This window comes from Convolutriloba macropyga, chromosome 4 (assembly GCF_964194025.1).
Source record: "Convolutriloba macropyga chromosome 4, txConMacr16.3, whole genome shotgun sequence".
Taxonomy (NCBI): domain Eukaryota; kingdom Metazoa; phylum Xenacoelomorpha; order Acoela; family Convolutidae; genus Convolutriloba; species Convolutriloba macropyga.
Window position 1 is genome coordinate 16,655,091 of NC_134471.1, and position 21,506 is coordinate 16,676,596.

Here is a 21,506-nt window from a genome sequence, read left to right on the forward strand (position 1 = left end):
GGGGGCAAACTGAAAAGATCCAATATCATTTCAAAAAAAAGGATTCTTTTTATTCTTGGTAAATAAAATTATAATGATTGTATAAAGTCAGTGGTCAGTTGATACAGTTTCATTAAAACTCTAAGAATTCCTTATCATTTTATGAGTGGGCAAAAAATGTTGCAATTTCAAACTGGAATGTAAACTGGCATTAAATTTGTCAATGAAGAGATTCAATTTTTGCACTATGTTCTCACTGCAAATGAGCAACTCCTATTTCTATCCAAATTATCATTGCGTCTTTAAAAACACGTATTATCATTTTTGTTTTCCATATTAGTTAAGAAAAAAGTGTGTGACCAAAAACAACCGTTTTGATTTCCAATTGGACTTTCTCATCAGACTAATTCTACACTCTTTAAATTTCGACGTCTATGAAATCAGGCTCACACACTCCAGGTTTTTAGCATCTGATGAGAAGATCAACCAATATGCGTACCGGAATGCAGTGCGATAACCTAATAAAACCAAAAAATGGTTATATTTTGTCTCATTATGGTCTCAAATGGTCCCATTATCAGATGAAAGGGTGCAGTCTGCGCTCTTTTGTAAGGAGAATAAGTCTGTAACATCGTCTGATCGGGTCTGGGAAATAAACCCCCACGGAAAAAACCTCTCCCACATAATTCTAGATAGCAAATAAAACCCCCACGGAAATAAACCTCATTTTAAATTTGAGTTTTTTGGTCGTGATAATTTTCTTTCGTTGTGATAGTTTCATATCAAGTCCCGCGGGCCGCTAAGTCATGGCCCTGTTTCGCGAGGCATTGCCAAACGGGCTAAATCAAATGTTCACCTCGTTAATACTCAAGGGGGGGTTTTTTCCGTGGGTTTTTCTCCGAAAACCTGGTCTGATCAGAGATAAAACTATATAAGTTCGCCCATCACAAGCCAAAATTTGAAATTACTCAGCCTAGCAATAGAGGATAATTAAACCAAACATACTCAATTTCAGGTGTTTTTTCAACTTAAGCGCCGTTGTCGAGGATTCCCCAGCGTTCGCCCTGAAGATAAACTTTCCACCCTCTGTCCTTCTTGTATTCAACATTCATCGCAGACTCCAACGACGACTCATACACGATGTTGACCCTGCCAACACCGGCTCAGATGGTGGTCAGTCCAGTAGGAACCACTACAATTCTGGAACAAAAACATCTCCCTACGAGATGTTCGTTCTCAGTTCCATCAATGCTAACATCCAGTTTGTGACGTCAGTGGGGGACAGCATCGACGTTGATATAGACTACCGGTTCTACTTTCCCAAAAATGGTTAGTTTGATCGTTCCCCCGCCCCCACTCTTGCATCGTTTTACCCCCACTACCTCCTACTCTTGCATCGTTTTTACCACAATTACCCCCCCCCCCCCATTACCCCCCTACACTTTCATCGTTTTTACCCCCCCCCATTACCCCCTACACTTGCATCGTTTTACCCCCCCCCCCCATTCCCCATTACCCCCCTACTCTTGCATCGTTTTATCCCCTATTACCCATACTCTTACATCTTTTCTGGGGTAAAAATTCGACACGGGAAACGGAAACGGAATGAACTTTTTTGGGAAAAGCGATGAAGTAGGGGTGAAAAAGTATGTGACGTGCTGCATCACGGCAGAGAACGTACTCTTTATTTGACTCGTTTTGGTCACTAAATCCCAGCTGTTAACAACACGCCAATTAGAATGGAATAAAAAAAACGCTCACATGTAATAATTGTAAAAAACTCCCTCCGATTACTAATTGCGGTATAAAAACGAAAAATTTCAAATGAACACTTATCAGTAAGATGGCTTTCGAGAAACTTTGTTTATTAATTTGATCTTAAGTAGTAAATAAAGATTTTAAGTTGATTGAAGCATTGGCCACCGTAATAAAAAAGCAGCAATTTTTACTCTTGGAGGCGTAATGAAGTCATTCCGGATTGAAATTTTTTAAGATTATGGATAATTAGTCGAAAAAATCAAATAATATGCAATTTTTTTCGGTTAAATGTTTTCTCTTCGAAGCTGCTGAAGATCGGAAATTTCATCAGAAACTAAAGAAATAACAGTGAGGTTAAATTGAACTATCTTGCGTACACACATTGCAAAATGGATTCAGATCTAAGTACAAAAATAACTAATTTTCTATCATTAATCTAGTTTTTAAAAGTTAGATTATGCTCTTCAATGACCAATAACGCACAGATAGAGGAAGACATACAAACAAATACAACCAGTTTGAACAGTACCTATTTATTTAGTTATTTCTCAGTACTAAACCGCAACATTGCAAAAAACGGCACCAAAAATTGTTGCTAGACAGCGACGAAAACAGCAGAAAAAACAGCCGCAGAAATCAAACTTATTTTGAAAAATAGTGGCGTCAAAGCTACGTATAAACATTTATATCAAAATATTCGACAATCTCATAAAATCAAGATTTTTATGTTGAGAAGATTTTTGAAATTGTTTTTGGGTTGCAATAAACTATCAAAGTCTAACAGCAAAAAACCATCAATGCATGTGAAAAATGTAGTATTACGAGAGCCGGTACAAATGAACGGATAATTAATCCCGCATTAGAACGAACGTATTTAGGTGTTAATTAACCATTCTTTTACCAAGCGTTAAACAAATTAACGCTCGTTAAGACTACCAGTACACAAGTATTTTAACAACTCAGTTCGACTTATTAAAATAACACAACTTTAGGCCTGGATCTCCTCGTTTATATCCAGGATAAAAAATGTGCGTTGTTGAGCGTAGGCGGCCTGTATAACCACACTTTCTTTTGATTTAAACTACTTCTGCTTTTGACAGTTGCAATGCAGATCTCTTCCCCCAAGTTCAATAAAGATGAAGCAGATTGCTTCAGGGGAAAAGACAATAGTGTCTCATAAAAAGCCCCCAAGAAAACCATAAATGTTGCGGTTTTAGAAGAGGGGAAAAGCAGAAAACAGGCGCCTACGTGATCAATAATTGATGCTCTCAGCTTTTTAGATTTTGATTATTTTTTGGAGTTTCAATAATTTTTCCGTGAGATAAAAAAGAGCTAATTCTCTTGCCTTCTCGGCCAATAAGAAAATTAAGAAGCACCTCACTATGAACGTGAGTTTGTGATTCGCTTCCTATCGGTCCAAACCGAGCTGAGATGAATTTGTAAATTCTCTCAGCGAAGTGGGACGGATAAAAATTAGAGAGACAGAAACAAGAATCAGAAATCAGCAGCAGACAACTGCTTTCCTTTTTTCGATAAATAGCTCTAAATTCTTAACAACTATCCGACTAACAAGAGGAACTGATCGATCGCTACGCAGCTCATCTCGATATCACAACTACGCAACTGGTATTTAGTAAGCTGTAATATTATAATTACTCTTTTATAAATTAAACACTTTCAGCCCCCCAACAATTTTAAACTGAGACTTGTAGCACAGACAGGTCTTAAGCATATATCTTTGCTTCGATTTGTTATATTTTTTGTCAAGTTAGACTGGCATACATAAAGTGATCCCGTATCGTGAGATCTGTAGCAGCCCAGACTAATTTGATAACTGGTGCGCCGAGAGTTTTTGTTTTTCTATCCGATCGGATTAAGATGGTAAAATAATCACAACCACAGAAGTGAAAGCACACTAATAGACAAACAAATAGAGTAATTTATCTCAAATTTGCAGCCAAAATACAGTAAATTTACACTAAAATACTAACAGGCAACAGATTCTTTGCTCTTGTAAAATTGTTCTGACCCCGGTGGGTGTAATCTATGTCCAATTTTTAGTTTATTTATATAATAATTGAAGTACTTTCACACTTTTTTAGTCAGAATTTAACCAAAAATCATTCCCCCAAAACCTATTTAGCCTAATTTCGGCCATATAAATCTCAATTTGGCCCTAATTTAACAAAGAATAACCAATTTTAAACTAAATTTTATCCCACCAACATAGATTTGTAGCCTGGAAATAGCATAAATTGATGAGAATTTCCCCTAGTTGAGCCGGTTTCTCACGAAAATTTTCACCAATAGAGGTTTTAAATAGTGCATGGACCAAACTGGTATGGTTATTGTAGAAAATCTTAATCTAACAGCAATAGAAAACACTAAAAGGGGTAAAATAACACGATTCATCACTGACGGAATTACCTTCCTAGCTATTTTCTACGTGTTTGAACACAATTCCCCCGCTAAATTCTATATAATTTATGCACCTGAGGACCTTAACTTTTAGAATTTACTAAATTTATTGAAAATCCTGAAATCCTGGAAACCCGACACAGAAATAATTATAACCAAAATCAATCAAATTACCAAAACAACTCTAGGTCAGAATACCGACATCGATCACCATACTCATCAAACTCTTCCAACAATTATCAATCATCATCCAACGATGGCCGGTCACAGAAACGACAAAGTAACTATAGAAACAACTCTTGTAGAGATAGCAATAGGCAAAATAGTAGGGATAGACAGAGCAACGCTCCCCCGAGATCAGATAATCGATATCGTGATAAGAGTAGAGACCAGGATTGTGATAGGACACCTACTAGACAAAGCAATGCTACTCATTCAAGAGATAGCAGTGATGGGCGAAGCCCTCGAGTCCACTTTACCAGCGAAACTCCCGGAGGCTATTACAACGACGAGTATTTAAACTAGATAGGTCTTCGTTCATAAACACTACTAATAGCAAAACAAGTTATTCACATATTTATATTAATTTATATCAATCCGTCGGAGACAAAAATAAAAATAACGGTTTAGAAACACAGTTTTCATTGGACACAGGAGCATCAGGCTCTATAATTAATTACCACAATTACATTGAACTGTGCAAAACACAACACATTGAGATGAAAGCTTCAAAAAATTATACTTAACGGTTAATGGTGAGAAACTAAAACTGCTAGGTCAAATAACTTTTAAAACTTCTTTCGACCTTGAAGGAAAGTATCAAGTGAAAGTTACCGCATGGTTTTCAGGCAAAGATGGTTGTAAGCCGAACTTGTTGGGAATGGACTTCCTTGAATCCACTGTAAAATCCATTGACATAAGCACTCCAAAAATTGACTTGAAAATGTACCCTGAAGTAGCCGTCAAACTATCTAGGTACCAAACCAGAAGCTATCCGTACGTTAGTTCCTACAAAATTGTAACTCTTGATCAGCAGCTACCATTAGCTCCACAATCAACTCACGTAATATCAATTAGACCACCAAACGAATTGGAAAGGAACCTCTTTAGTAATTGGAAGTGAACTGCAAGCTCAACGTATTTATAATTACAATGTTCAGTGTTTTAGAAAAGAAAACGAACTACCAATAATGCTAAACAATCCTCAAAACAACAAGGTTTTCATTCAAAAGGGTCCTATTGGGCACACTTTGGAGGACATTGAAATTTAACAAGACACAAATTATTCTGTAGTTGACAACGTTGCCTTCAAAAACCACCTAATGAACAGTGACAATAATTGGGATCAAATATTCCATGTTAGTGAAAAACAAGGTCCAAAAATTTCAAAAATTCAAAACTTCTTTGAAACCAACAAAACCCTTGAAAGACAAAAGAAAGCAGAAAAGCGCAAAAGACAGCAAGATTTTACCAACAACTACGAATTGGAAACTGACTTTAGCGACGACCTTAAGGATCTTAAGCCGCAATTAGAAACAACTGATGAGAACACCAGACCCGTTGAGCTTCCCAAGGAAAAACTTAACAGATTTGACAAAACCGATCAAACGTTTCTCAAAAAATTTGATTTCAGTCAAGCTGACATCAATGACAAAAACTTAGACAAATTACTGAGAACTCTAATTAAAAAAAGGGACGTTTATTCTCAACACAAATACGATATTGGAAAAATAAAGCAAAAATTTCATGTCAAACTTTTACCAAATTCAACTTTAACAAAACAGAGACCGTCCAAAGTACCATTACATTATCAGGAAAAACTAGAAAACCTTTTGGAACAACTGTATAAAACAGGTATAATCCGGGAAATGGGTAATGATAAAGAAATGGTTCAGAATTTATTAATCCAATCATAATCTTACCCAAGGGGAACACAGTAAAACTGGTTAAAGACGACCAATATTTGAATTCAATAACAGATCTTAGCCGAAATTCATAGCCACTGGAACCAATCGGAAGCCTATTAACTAGAATTAAAGGTAATTTCTTCATAACCAGTGATCTTTGTTCAGCTTATAACCAAGTGCCTCTAACTGAGGAAACCAAACAGCTGGTAAGTTTTGTAACTGGTTCAAAGCAATGCACATTTGAACGCGGAATTTATGGACTATGCGGCCTACCTAATTTCTTCGGCCGTATAATGAGAATTCATTTTGCACAATTAATCAGAAAAAAAACAAGCTATAACGTACATTGATGACACCATCATGCAATCACAGGATGAAACAGAAATGTTTGAAATAATTGACAAGTACCATGAACTCTTAAAGAAATCAGGGTTAAAAGCTCAACCTGAAAAAAGACTAAATTTTTCCTTAGGACAGTACAGTTCTTAGGACACGTAGTAGGTAAAGATGGAATAAAGCCAGTCAAGAAGCGAGTAGCAGATTTAAAAGCACTCAAGCCGCCTGAAAACAAACGTGATGTCATGAGAGTTATAGGTTGCTTAGGATTCTACAGCATGTACATCAAAAATTTGCACGTTGACTGCAAACCAATCTTTGACCTAACCTGCACAGAAACTAAGTTTGTCTGGACAACGGAACACCAAAAACTGTTTAATAACATTAAAGACAGGATTAGCGAAGATACTATCTTAGCAATACCTGATACTAAACACCCTTTCCACGTGCATGTAGACGCTTCTTCCATAGGCTCAATTCTCGTCCAGAAATTTCCAGAAGGGAAACGAATACTGTCTTTTAACTCTAGAATTTACACTAAAGTAGAACAAAAAATGAGCACTACAGCACGCGAACTTTGCGGTGTAATTTCTGCATTACAAACGTATGGGCATTACTTAATTGGTTCTCCCCATCCCGTATACGTGTACACAGACCATAGGCCTTTAATGTACCTATGAGGTAGAAGAGGAAAACTTTCTAACAGGTTTTTCAGATACCAGTTAGTAATTTCTCAATTTCAGAATTTTCTGGACCGAAGGAAAAACACTTAGCTTTTCCCGACATCCTAATTTGTAATGTAAAAATTAAAGACCTTGACAAGTATCAACTTAAACATAAAAAGATACCAAAAGACAATAGTTTTTACGACGAGCATTGTAGCGAGGAAAATTAATTCATGTTGCGTGATAATGAAAAGGGACCAGTAGAAGATTTTTTCCAATCTTAAAACAAAGCTCAACAGGAATCGACATAATTGTTTTCAAAAACGACAAAATCGTAAAACAAAAGTACGACAACCATCAAAACAGACTCTGTTCAATAAATAATATTTCCGAAGAATTCTCGTATGGTTCATCAAATAACTATTACAGAGGTCACCGCGAACATGAAATAACCCCTGTATCAGAACAGGAGGAGGACGAAATGTCTGACCACTATACAGAAATCCCTTCCTACCAGGAAGAGGAGACATCCGAACAATATTTTGACCCAATTTCGGAGTTTGAGCTGTTCAATGAGAACCGGCCGCCGGACTTAAATTTTGATGAACTCTACATTGATCAAACTAATACAACTGACTCGGAGTATAGGTTCCCATTAGAATATGATAAACTTTTTCTCGTGAAAAATAGTACATGTATAGATAAAACCGAAGTAGCTAAAAAATTTCCCGAAAACCCAAAAATAAAAGAGAACTCATTGATAAACTGACAACCTTCTCTAAAGAAATTGATTTAAATACATCGGTAATTTGTCAAGAAAAATTAAAAGACCGTGATACAACAAATCCGCCAATTAAGGACTAACAATAGAAAAGATGAAAAGAAAATTGAATTCCGACAATCTAAACCCATAATGCCGTACATTAATAAATTTAAAAAGTTGAGTTTTGTAGGGAACATCTTATGTATTCAACAACAAACAGACGAACCAGATATTGATTGTTTAAATATCTGTGTACCATTCTCATTGTCTTTAAAGCATTTCAGTTAGCTCATTGTGAATTGTCAGGACATGTGGGATTAGATAAGACACTTGCTAACGTAAAAAAAATTTTATTGGCCCGGAATGTATAAGTGAATTGAAAACTTGATTGCTGATTGTCTTGATTGCCAAAAAAAAATAAACAAAAACGGAGAGACATCCACGAAGCACCTCTTGATAAATGGACTGATACAGTCCCATTCCCCTTTCATACGGTCCACATTGATCACAAGGGACCTTAAAATCCTCCATCGAACGGTAAACATCATTGCCTAGTTATTGTCTATTCATTTTCACGTTTCATTCAGGTATACCCTGTACGTTCCACAGATGCTGTAGATACCACAAAAGCTTTAGAAAATTTTATTTTGTCTTTTGGAATACCACAAAAACTTGTGTATGATAAGGGTTCGGCATTCGTGAACCAATATTTTACGAGTTATATTCTTGAACTAGGCATAACACCTGCACCTCGAACTGCGTATTCACCTTGGACTAATGGTAAATTCGAGATCCAAAACAAACTTCTAGGAGCACATTTCCGAATTTTTCTTAAACAAGCTCGAGGCAAATGGGATGAATTGGCACCAAAATTTGCTTTTTCTCATAACACGGTTCCAAATGCTAGTACTGGAATCTCACCTTATGACATTGTGTTCGGAACAAAAACCACAGAAACATCTGTCACTTAAGTTAGGACTCCTACGAAATTCACAACTCACATGCTCCTCCGAGTTTTGTAAGGACCTGCCCCTTCACAGGCATACCTTGCAAACTTCGAAAAACACAGAAATTGACAAACTCCTAAAACCTACCATAAACAATTCATTGCTCATGCGAGAAAACCAATTTAAACAAAGATACAATAACGCCTGAAAAAGATACAATAACGCCTAAAAAAGTAATAACCGCGCACATAAAAACAGAAATAAACACAAGATAGGTAGGCCACTGGAAATTGGACAAAAAGTTTTAATGGAAAATCATCAAATGGAGTTAGGAACGTCAAAAAAACTACACGAACTAAGATCAGGCCCGCACACTGTAGCTAAAAAATTAACCAATGTCAACTACGAAATAACTTTAGATAACATCCCGGCTACCAGAAAAGTAGCTCATAGGAATCACCTAATCGAGTACTACCCAGCTACGGAAACTATTCCAGGGTTAACCCTAGAATATGGTTTGATAAAAAAAAACTGCGACACATTTTATAATAACTTGATGACGAGCCAAATGAATAAACTCAACTGTCCTTTGACTAAATTCTCTTTTCAAGGCCCAACTAACACCGAATATTTCCCAGTGAAGAATTTCATAAGAAGAGATCCGCCTGTGCAGAACCTTGACCTTGATCGAACTTCTACCAATTTTGACTCTGGATTTAACGAAGAAAGTTCAGGTGGTCGTGACAACCACCCTCCAGTTCCATTAAATTTGCCCAGTGACAGTCGAACAAGGAGCTCAACTCCTTGCCCGCTGAACAATTCTAGAATACCTCTAGATCCAAATTTAAGTCCTTTCCGCCCTAGTAGATCGGAACAAGGAACCTCTAATTTGCAAACTTTAGAAAATAATAATAATCATAGGCGAACTTCTAGTCGCTCGACTAAGCCGCCATCACGTTATCTCAAGCCGGATTTATTTATTTTGTTTTAGGTACTAGAAACCCGGTCAACATTTACTGGACGTGCCTATTACTACATTTCTTAGCCTTAACCTCCGGCTTGAAACGCTAAGAAAAAGAACAGGATGAAATAATATCCTTGTTTTGAAAAAATCTGTTTTTCTTATTTAGTTTTAAGTCTTTCCTACTTTTGTACTCCTTTTTTAGTTATTAACTCTACTGAAACTCTCCTTGACGATAAAAGTGATGTATCTAACAAACTTAGGGTCATTCATTATGACTGTTCTAAAATGAAAGAAAACAAAATGTATGCTCTAACACAAGTTTCTCCTTGCAAAATCACACCCGAATACACTCAGATGGTTGATACACATGTAACACTTCGTCAGCGGTCTTATCGGACCTTTTTCAAAGCTCTTATGTGCAAAGTCACTGCGATGCTCATTCGTTATAATTGTGTCATGTTTTCGCATTCATCAATTGTACACATACAATTGTACGATATTATTGTTTCGCCTGAACAATGTTTAAATGCTAACAAAACTGAAAAAATTAATGTTACAGAGTTTGATGATGATGACATGGAAACTGACATACAACATGGAATAAAAACTGTTTCCTCTAAAAACCAGAGAGTTGAAGATGATTCATCAACATCTTGTGATAATCGTGGTCAAATTAAACAGTTTTCTTTTGAAACCCTGATGCAAGAAACCGTACTCGATATTGATCTTAATGACAGAACTAGCTATAACAGTCAAGGACTAAAACTTCCTTGTGCCCTCTCAGAAGCAGGTTGTCATTCGACATCACTTGAACTCTTTGCATACAATTGGGAGGCACCGGAAAAATGTATAGTTACTAAAAGATTTTCACAGAATGCTAAAAAGCTTAAACATGAAAACGAACATGGTAACGTACAGTATTTCATAGTGAAAGATGAAAAATTGGAGACGCCCTATGAAGGCCCAAGAACGTATCCTCCTGCTGAAATGGATATAAAAGTTAGAGTAGTTGATGAAAAAGAAAAAGTGTGTGGAAAACCTGAGTTTATTTACAGAACAAATTTAGATTCTTTATATGTTTCTTATACAGGCGGATTTAATTTGAAGACTGGCAAACTTTATAAGTCAAAAACTCAACAATTTTTTTATAACCTTCGTATTGATTCTGACAACAGCCGAATTGTAAATGGATTTAATAGGAAGCCTTCAGATGACCAGATTCGAACTTCCGACAATGGTTTTGTTGCATGGGAACACTTAGACAAAAACAAGTTAGACTATGATCTTAACCTTGCGGTAAATATGGATTTTGTCATATATCATAATTACATGCAAACAAAACAAGCATGGAAAGGTTTGGTCATAGAGCAATGCGAACTTGATCGAACTCAAAAACAAATGACACTTATGCAGGCTATCCAACATAATCGTTTAGCTTGATACATGTTAACTGGCAACCGTTCGATGTTCTTAGACACAGATGGTTGCATAGGTTGGCTGTACCACTGTCTAAAACGAAACTCACCACTTCAGGTTCTTGATCAGTGTTTTGGTAGTATTCCTCTTCACTATGATGATAGGACAATGTCCGTCGATCCAATTACTCGACAAACCTATCCATTTGCTAACGAAGTAAACTGTATTGGAGGCTACAAAAATGCCTACCAATTAGATATTGATAATGATAATTCATGGTACCATTTGATGCCAGCACCTGTTCCTTTACAACCGCCAAAAATATTCTCTTCAAGAGTTGTTAGTTCTGTTCCAAAATTTACCTGTTACGAATCACAACGTGCCTGAATTTACACACCAAATCAACTAAAATCTTTTTGGGACAAAATCTTGCATTCGGAAGCATCAAAATCAGTTTTGACAAAAATTTCGAGAGAAGTTCTAGAAAGAAGAAGTATAGACTACTCACAAAAAGATATCTATGCGTCCGCGATGGGCATAAATAGACAAATTTATCTAGACTCTGCTCTCACCTACATTTTTTACGGAGCAGTTCAAAGGCATTTTTTTGGAATTATCATTTTCCATTTGGAAAAATTTGGAGTTAATTCCTTACTGATGTAATTGTAACTATCATAAGAGCGTTCGAAATCCACAAATATCATACAAAACAATGGGTTTTTGGAAAATTCTATTAGGAGCAACTTATAATCTTTGTATCTTATCGTTCTTTACACCGGTATTTTCTAACGAAACCACACCGCCGGCTCCACAAAACATCAATCAATTTTTACCGCCTAATAACTATCAACCCTACAGCACAATAGAAAAAAATTACACATGCGTTGAGGATCAACCAAGAGAAACTAAAATTGATGAGCGTTGTCGTACTGAAAATAATAAAATAACATACCCGAGTCGCGAGTCACATCATCCACAACCACAAAATGAGTCTACCCTTCGAAGTGTGGTGGCACCCCCTTAAAGCTGTGACTAAGACAAAAAAGTCATCCTTTTATAAAAAAAAAATAATTTGTCTCAAAAATCATAAAAATTATTTGTATTAGACACTGTAAAATAATTAATATCTTGTTTAGATACACCTCAGGGATGCTATGTTATGCAGCCCAAATTCATTAAACAGCCTAACGCTTTATTCATTCGATTTGGACAATACGCCGGACAAATCTTATCATCAAGCATTTCTACTTTAGGAACTACTGTAACTATTAGAGTTGCATCTTTCTATTCCAGTGGCATTATTGATCTGGACGTACCGCATTCAAATTTTCAATATTTCTTGTTGTTAAGAGCTCTGATTGATAACACAATTACTTTTGTAAACTTTGGAATCGACTACAAAATTGTTTCAAAGCGCCTGAAGAACAATCTTACTAAATTTTGAATTCCCTTGTTAGTTCAATATTGAGAGAAATGTGCGGAATCCTTTCTTTGTTTTTATTTCTTGTAATCCAATTTCAACTTTTTAATCGCAATTATGTCTATCTTTTGCCTCCCCTTACTCCGTTTTTGCTACAGGGAATCCGATTGATAGATTATTTATAGATAGCAATCGTTGTCAATAGTCCTACTTTCAGAAATAATTGACGACTTTTTATCCTTTTGTTTACAAATAAGCATACGTCAATACATAGATTTGAAATGAAAAACAAACTAAATATTAATTAAAACGCTTCCATTATTGTACTTTTTATTTCAAGATCGACTTGTTACAATCTATCAAATAAAGAAAACATTTGAAGAAAATAACGGAGACATTTTCCTTCAAATTATTATGAAATTCGAGTTTTGGGACACTTGGGAAAACGACAGTGTTATTTTAACCCCTCTTTTGTTGTATTGGAACTATTTCGTGTATTTAGCAGAATTTGATCCTAACAGTTTGCCTAATGAACTAGACCAGAAAACATGATTCATCTAACTAATAGAAACCAACAGGTCTGAATCGGAAATCAAAATTTTGAATTTTTAGCCGTATACAAGGTTTCTGCTATAAGTATAATGACTTTCGTGAAAAAGCCTATGACAAATATTTACAGACTTTTTACAATCTTCATTACCCATCCTCAATTCGCCGATTTCACCTTTTTTCTAGCTTACAAACAGAACTCGATATTTCAAGTTCAACATCCAATCTACATCCAATTGCTTAAGTTCAATTCCAAAATATGATATTTTCTGTTAACAATAAATTTGTAGAGTTGCACAAAATTCAACGATCTTTCAATGCATACCCAACTCCTGTACCTACCATGCTAATAACACTCAAAAAGATCCAAAGTTAAAAATTTTGTTTAATAAGTATTAACACTCTCTCACTCCATTGGAAATTCTTCCTCTTTATTCTAGAAAATCCTAACTGTGTACCTCACAATATTTATTTTGATCTGCCAAAAACTGATTCTTGTCAAAAAAATTCAATCACTAACGAGTTGGAAACAATTAACAATTAAAAACAATAATGATTATCTCATACTAAAACTGCCTTGTACAAATTCAATTTTTTGAAAAATCATTTGTCACGACAAAATTCAACAGAGTAATCCCACAACTAATAATCCATTTTGATTATTTAAACACTTGGACTGATGGCACTATTACCTTAACACCATCTTCCCCGTATTGGAAATTTTTTTATAAATAGATCCCAAGCTTTCAATGGCTCAAAAATCCCTTTTAATTTAGATCTTCTGTAATGTTGTTCCATTTTGGTGAGCGCCTAGTCAAAGTAGTCCCTCGAGAGATCGTTCACTGAAACTTCCACCGCAGAGAAAACCCCGTATAATAATTCATTGTACAGACAACGAAAGTGGATGCGAGGGTTCTAATCGAGTCACCATGAGAATGATGCACTGGGAATTTTTTCTAGCACTCATTGATAGCGAAGAAGACTTCCCAGTCAACTTGGGCGCTCTTCAAAGAAATCAGTTTACAGAAAAAATTTTTTTCCCTTTAATTTTTTTTCTTCCTTTCTATCTCCCTTTCTGTTAATTCATCTATATTCAAATAAGTTTGTTACTTCTTCATCGTTTTTTTGAGTTGTTAAAAACAATGATTTTGTTCGTTGGTAAGGAAAAAGTTAAAATTGTTAACGTAGAAAGATGGTTTACTATTTGTTACATACAGTATAAAGCCTGTATCAAAATAACTTATATGTTCCTAACAACAGGTACCATTAATCATTATTACATTTATCCAAACAAGAAGCACTGGAATTTCTTTTTTGCTATTGCAGATTTAAATGTAACTATCCCCAATGAACTTGAACACCATGAATTAGAAGTCTCATACCAAAATTTTTCTAATTTATCCATATAATGGGAAACATTTGAAAATATTCTCTCAATAACCACAAACTGACTCAACCCCAGAATTCGAATGCCCCATTTGTTACCTCCCTTGCCGTCAATTCAAAAAATTGCACAAAAACCCAGACGGTCAACCTTCCCATTTTGCTTGCATCCCCTGTCGAAATGAGTTATTTAATTATTGGAACCAACCTAATTGCCTCATTTGCGTAACTCCCATTTCTACAATCAGTAATTGCCATTATTTTGTTTGCAGTGTATGACCTTCTTAACTACAAAATACCTTTTATGTAAACAAACAATTAATCCGAACAATCCGTGGTAAAATCCTCGATTCAAAACTTCCTACGTTTGCAAACTATTCAAAATGTGTACACCTAAAATACTTGATTTTTTATTTTTTGTTAATGGCCCTCATGACTATTGCAGCAGCTTTTTCTTTCTTTTTAACCGTTTTCCTCGTAGTTGTATGTATTCCTTTCAACTTTTTGATGTTCATAGTTTTATTAGTAATAGACCAAACAATAAAATCCCAAAGTATTCAACAACCAACTCCTCCAACCGTACCAGCTTAAACATAATCCCCTGCATTGCCACTCTTTCGAAAATGAATACTATTGACAAATAAACCAATACTGAAGAATCCAAACCTGTCACATTAATTTGTTTGTGCTGCAAACGCGAAACGGTTGTTTTCAAAAAATTACATGAAAACTTCCCAGACGAACTACCCCACGTGATGTTTCTGCTCTGTTATCAATATGTTATAAAAAATATTGGTTATGATTTTTGCCCTAAATGCTCTAGATTTAATGTTATCTTTTCAATCTTTAACTGGTTTTATTGTGATATTTGCAAACAAACAAGATTTCAATACTCTTTTGCAAAAACTTTTCATCACAGTGATTATAAGCCCGTCAACTATTGTAAATTTTGCGTAGAAAATTTGCGCAAAAGATTTTGCGAAAAAATAATCACATAGTCTAAAATGCGTCCAAAAACTTCCAAAAATTCAATTGCTTTCCTGCTTTTGCTGTTAATCCATTCGATATCCCTAGTTCAATTCAGTTTTTACCAGGAACAAGTCACCTCCTTCAACATAGTTCTACACTACTCAATGATATGACAAAATGCACCCCATAATATTGTTTATTCTTTTATTTGTTCTGCTAAGCGCATTGGCAATATCATTTCTTATCAACTAATATCTCCTTTCTGCAATTGGCCAAATTTTTTCCAGATACGGAGGATGACCGATCTAGATCTCACAAAAATATTTATCCTAATCTTAATTACCTTACTTGCCATATCATTCCTCATTAATCTCATCCTACTTCAATTTCTCAAAGATTTTCCTGTTTTTGTCTAAGAAAAACAGTCACTCAATGGGTCTCTCACAATCCCTACTTGACAGTTTTTGTTGGCTTTATCCCAATAAGGTCATTTTTTGCCCAATAAGTTCTCGCAAAACCGTTATCATAGAAAAACTACACAAACAATTCCCCAAAGAAACTCCTCACAATGTATGCATTCCTTGCAGAAAGGCCTTTTTTAAAAGATACCCAAACACTAAATGTCCCATCTGTCTTCGACCTTGTCTTCCCGTCCTGATCACATCCTACTTCCGATTCAATTTATGCAAAAAAATGAAAAAAGAATTAGGAGTAACAAAACACCCACATTTTTCCCAACATGAGGATCACCGATTCTGTCGAGTATGTATAAATAAGCAGACAAAGTGTCCCATTTGCAAAAATTTTTTAGACGACGTTGTTTAATAAACCAAAAAACAACTCGAGTCAAAAATATCTTTTTTCACCTTTTCCTCGGGAAGGGGTTACCTCAGCTTTCTCCAGCTTGCCCTCCCTGGCTCTAGAACCTACATAATTTGGAATGTCTAGCCAAAGTTTCATCCATTTAATAAGCTCCTTCATGGCCATTTCCATAACCATCCTAATCTTATGCGCCATATTTCAAATTCTTCTTTCCTTCCTTGAATCGGGAATAAAATTTATCTTATGGGCCTATATCTACGGTGGAACACTAGCACGATAATTGAAAAATGATGAAAACAATCTCTTTCTTTCAGTCCAGCAAGGTTGTCTCCCCAGCTGCACGGGTCGCTGCAGCTGTGTTAGTGTGATACGCGCCCCAAAAATCACACCTCCGGGCAGCGGAGAAAGACGTACTTGTGCCAGGGCTGCCTGCCTAGCATAAGTATGAAAATTTTTTTTATTATTCCCCCCTCCTTCATTAAATAAACTTTGCAGTTAGCAAAACAAAAATTTTTCTACCAAACTTTAATAACAAATGCATTTAGCATTATAATTTTTAAATAAAGCAATTAGCAACAAAACCTTACAAAAACATTTTTACAATAGAATACTTTTTTATATTAGCAATACTTTTGCAAACATGAAATAGAAGCCATAATGTGTGATAATTGAGGACACAGGCTAACCAAAAGAAAAAATTTTAGATTATCAACAAGAAGCGGAAACAACTAGAAAAGGCAGCCAAGAAGATCCCAAGCGTCATTATTCCCGTTCAAAGTCAAACGCCGACACCATCTGACAATCAACAACAAGCACAGATCCATCAACCAACAATTCCCGCTTTCTCAAGCCCACCATTCAAACCTTGAATCACAGAATCCCCAACGGCCAAAGACAGCTCGGGATATCACCCCCAATACAACTGGCAAGCTAGCAGAAAGAGGACAATCACAACCCAACAAATTAGTAGTCACAAAAACAAAATTATTAAGCTTAACAACATTGAAGATCTCGTTCACGACGTTATCAGAAAAATACCATCAGAATGCTTGAAATTTTTGAAACCGCGAGAGGAGGACATGAACAAAGAGAACCCGAGGTACGTTAACACCCTTCTCTATTTCCTAAAACCAAACTACAACAAATTTGAGGTTGCTGATAAAATAAACATCATCCAGTTAAATGGACATCAACAACTATTAGCCAACAGCGAAAAACTTCCAGTTCTGAAAACTTTCTCGCTTCCCGCAGATAACAACAAATGGAGAATTAAAATTTGCGATCCTAAGAAGGGCACCTATACCCTTAGATATAACTTGCTCGACGTATACATTGAAGTCCCCTATGATGCAATTTCTGCTTTTCCTGCTGAGATGCCAGAATTGACGAATATCAATACCAGTGAGCTAATAGAAGAAAACACCACACTTAGGCTGGAGCTATTCCAAAAGGAAATAGAGTTGCCAGAATTGCAACGGAAATTCGAACAACTAAAATTGGAGTCACAAAAACTACCAGAGGAGAAAAAACAACCTAACGACTATTGGCGGCGCCAATATGTTGTTGCCCATCAACTCCAGAAAACCAGCGAATCGAACTCGCAATTAAGGTTAAAAACGTTTTCTTTGAAACATTTAGAAATAACAAATGCCAACAAAAAACTTGGAGAAAAAAATGGTGAGCTAGGAAAGAAAATAACTCAATTAATGAAGGAAAACGTAGAACAAAAAGCCAAAACTTCCGAACTCAAAAGAAAGGTGAAAAAACACAAAAAACGACAGTCGATGGATAAAGACAAACCTATTGAAGTCGATATACAAGAAGTTCTTTTAATCGAAGACGATGACAGTCCGGTAACAAGCCCGGTCATCTTACCACCAGAAGTCTTTAACTAACATGGTCATCGCCCATTGCGATTTATTTTGTATCTCACCACTCCAGTTCCTTTATTGCCTTTTGCGATCGTTTTTTTTAGCACAGCTTTATCGCCTTTTGCGATCGTTTTTATAGCACAACATTATCGCCCTTTGCGATTGATTTTATATTACGACGCCATCAAACCTCGTAACTAACCAACTCCTGCAACCTTCGCAACCAACCTACATTGGCAACCTCCAACTAAATTGATTACAGCCCCAATCAACGGAAGCTTGAACAAACCTCAGAACTTACCTGACCTTCATTTCAAAGTTTCGTATGATGTAGATTAATTTATAAAATTTGTTTCTTACTAAAAATCGGGGTGAGCTGTAGTATTACGAGAGCCGGTACAAATGAACGGATAATTAATCCCGCATTAGAACGAACGTATTTAGGTGTTAATTAACCATTCTTTTACCAAGCGTTAAACAAATTAACGCTCGTTAAGACTACCAAAACACAAGTATTTTAGCAACTCAGTTCGACTTATTTAAATAACACAAATTTAGGCCTGGATCTCCTCGCTTATATCCAGGATAGAAAATGTACGTTACGTTGTTGAGCGTAGGCGGCCTGTAAAACCACATTTTCTTTTGACTTAAATTACTTCGGCTTTTGACAGTTGCAATGCAGATCTCTTCCCCCAATTTCAATAAAGATGAAGCAGATTGCTTCAGGGGAAAAGAAAATAGTGTCTCATAAAAAGCCCCCAAGAAAACCATAATTGTTTATGGTTTTAGAAGAGGGGAAAAGCAGAAAACAGGGGCCTACGTGATCAATAATTGATGATCTCAGCTTTTTAGATTTTTATTTTTTTTTTTTGGAGTTTCAATAATTTTTCCGTGAGATAAAAAAGAGCTAATTCCCTTGCCTTCTCGGCCAATAGGAAAATTAAGAAGCACCTCCATATGAACGTGAGTTTATTATTCGCTCCCTATCGGCCCAAACTGAGCTGAGATGAATTTGTAAATTCTCTCAGCGATGTGGGACGGATAAAAATTAGAGAGAAAGAAACAAGAACCAGAAATCAGCAGCAGACAACTGCTTTCCTTTTTTCGATAAATAGCTCTAAATTCTTAACAACTATCCGACTAACAAGAAGAACTGGTCGATCGCTACGCAGCTCATCTCGATATCACAACTAGGCAACTGGTAATTAGTAAGCTGTAATTTTATAATTACTCTTTTATAAATTAAACACTTTCAGCCCCCCATCAATTTTTAATTGAGGCTTATAGCACAGACAGGTCTTAGGCATATATCTTTGCCTTCGATTTGTTATATCTTTTGTCAAGTTAGACTATCATACATAAAGAGATCCCATATCGTGAGATATGTAGCAGCCCAGCCTAATTTGATAAAAACCACAAAAAATTGACAAAAATAAATGATATTTTAACAAAATAGCTATAGAGATCGAAAAAATAGTCGCGAAACATTTTGCGCTAGCTATAGACTACAAACAATAAGCAAACTGAACATTATCAACCAAATGATGGCCGATGAGGAGATCTGTTATTTTTCGATCTGAAACCTGTTTAAATGATACTCCACATTTGTCAAGTTGCTATATGTTTTTAAGACTATTGGTCAGGTCAGATTTAGATTAGCCAGACTACAAATTAGAAAAAAAGTAACCACAAATCAAAGCTGTCGTTTCAGATAATTTATTGTTTGAGAGCGCTGAATATTTTTCCTAATTGTCTTCAAGGACAAAAAAAACAAAAACACAAGATCATGCTAATGACACGCGAAAGCAATGCCAAGAAATCAGTGCTGATATTAAAGTCAGTACTGATGTCACAACTACTGTGGAGAATTTGAACTCTTAGTGCATAAACGCCTAAGTATAAACTGAAAACATAAATGAACTTCATAATGCAAGAACAGCGCAGTTGAGATTATTTGAAATTGAGATTAAAACATTTTTGTCGACAAAAACATCGGCAATTAAGTCAAACATTAAATAGAGATTTTTGTTTAAGAAAAAGCATCACAGTCAGAGAATTGCTAAATGGTAGTAAAAATCATTGAAGCATTTCAATTTAATTTCGCCTCAATGCACTTGGGTTCTGTCCTCATTAGACTAAATAACAAAGTGGCAATAATAAAGACCAATGGGGCAAAAATTTAAAAAGAAGTCTTTTTTTTCGATAGAGGTGAAATAAGGTGTTATAAACTTTCGACTGTCAACTGAAACTTCTTTTTGGTTGTGTTAATTAACCCCTCTTTAGAGTCTTGAGACCAAAAGGTATTGAATAAATTGAAGATGGACAAAAAACGAATATTAATTAACAAATTAATTAAAACACAGTGTCAAAGACAAACATCAATTGCGCCTCATTGATTGATTCCAACAAAATAAAAAAATCGATATTGGAACACAAATATGAACTTGCTGGGAGAGATCAGAGCAAAAATTCTGCAACATAGAAGTCCAACTACCGCATATGACAAGAAAAACTCTCAAGACCCCAAAATTAGTTCTTATGCCAATTTCGCAATTTCGGATCTATTCTGTTTGCCCCCCCCCCCCCCCCCCAGCTTAGTGAGCATAAATCTTTTATGACCCCCAGGCGCACGTGCTATTTTCTTCCATAGTAACGTGCTATATAACAACATACAATTTGTAACTGGGGTCATAAAAACACTGGGGGGGGGGGGGGGGGGGCAGAATAGATCCCCAATTTCGTGTTCCTTTTTGACAAGAAAATAACGTTTTTGAACTACTTTCTTTGTCTGTTCGATTTCTTTTCGGATTAAAATCCCACTAAAACTTTAATCTGTGATTGACGTCAAGAAGTCGAAAAAATTGTCACAAATGTCATGATTAAACAATGCCAGTTTCTTAGGATCACTGGAAGTTCGAAGTCAGTAACACTCCTCCCCATTACTCCCCGGCTGTTAAAAATATTTAATTGCTCCGAAAATCAACAAAACTTTTTGAAACAGACAGAAAACAACATTGCAAGTAAAAATTACAGTAAACTAATTTGAATAGACAAAAATCTGTCAAATTTAGTGTTCCAAATCGCTTTTACTCGATAGGATAATTGATTTCTTATTTATATATTTACCAATTGCCTGTTTTTTTAAAAAATTTTTGCCCCTCACAAATAACTACTATATAAGGACTGAACTAAAAAACATTCTCAGTTGAGCATATAGTTCTTCCCCACACTAATTAGCGCCGGAACAGTAAGAACAAAGACAATGATTATGAACAAAGACAAGAACTCTTATGTTTACCAATTAAACTTTTCGATTCAAAAATTTTCCAGTGAAAAAGT

General features: G+C 35.6%; 4 protein-coding genes across 4 annotated transcripts in view; all 4 read left to right on the top strand.

Annotated features, from left to right (window-relative positions):
* The window catches only part of LOC142337485 (peroxiredoxin-2-like), a 538,029-nt gene that overhangs the window by 295,765 nt on the left and 220,758 nt on the right, over positions 1-21,506 (top strand). The window lies entirely within an intron of this gene.
* The window catches only part of LOC142337484 (transmembrane protein 64-like), a 227,808-nt gene that overhangs the window by 115,244 nt on the left and 91,058 nt on the right, over positions 1-21,506 (top strand). The gene's annotated exons all lie outside the window — the stretch shown is intronic.
* Positions 1-21,506, top strand: part of LOC142337483 (COP9 signalosome complex subunit 5-like) — a 235,183-nt gene that overhangs the window by 47,104 nt on the left and 166,573 nt on the right. The window lies entirely within an intron of this gene.
* LOC142337998 (uncharacterized) overlaps positions 1-21,506 on the top strand; it is a 67,353-nt gene that overhangs the window by 14,159 nt on the left and 31,688 nt on the right. Inside the window, exon 2 of the mRNA XM_075387631.1 lies at positions 995-1,308. Coding sequence (XP_075243746.1) covers positions 995-1,308 — 314 coding nt within the window. The remainder of the gene's footprint in view (positions 1-994; positions 1,309-21,506) is intronic.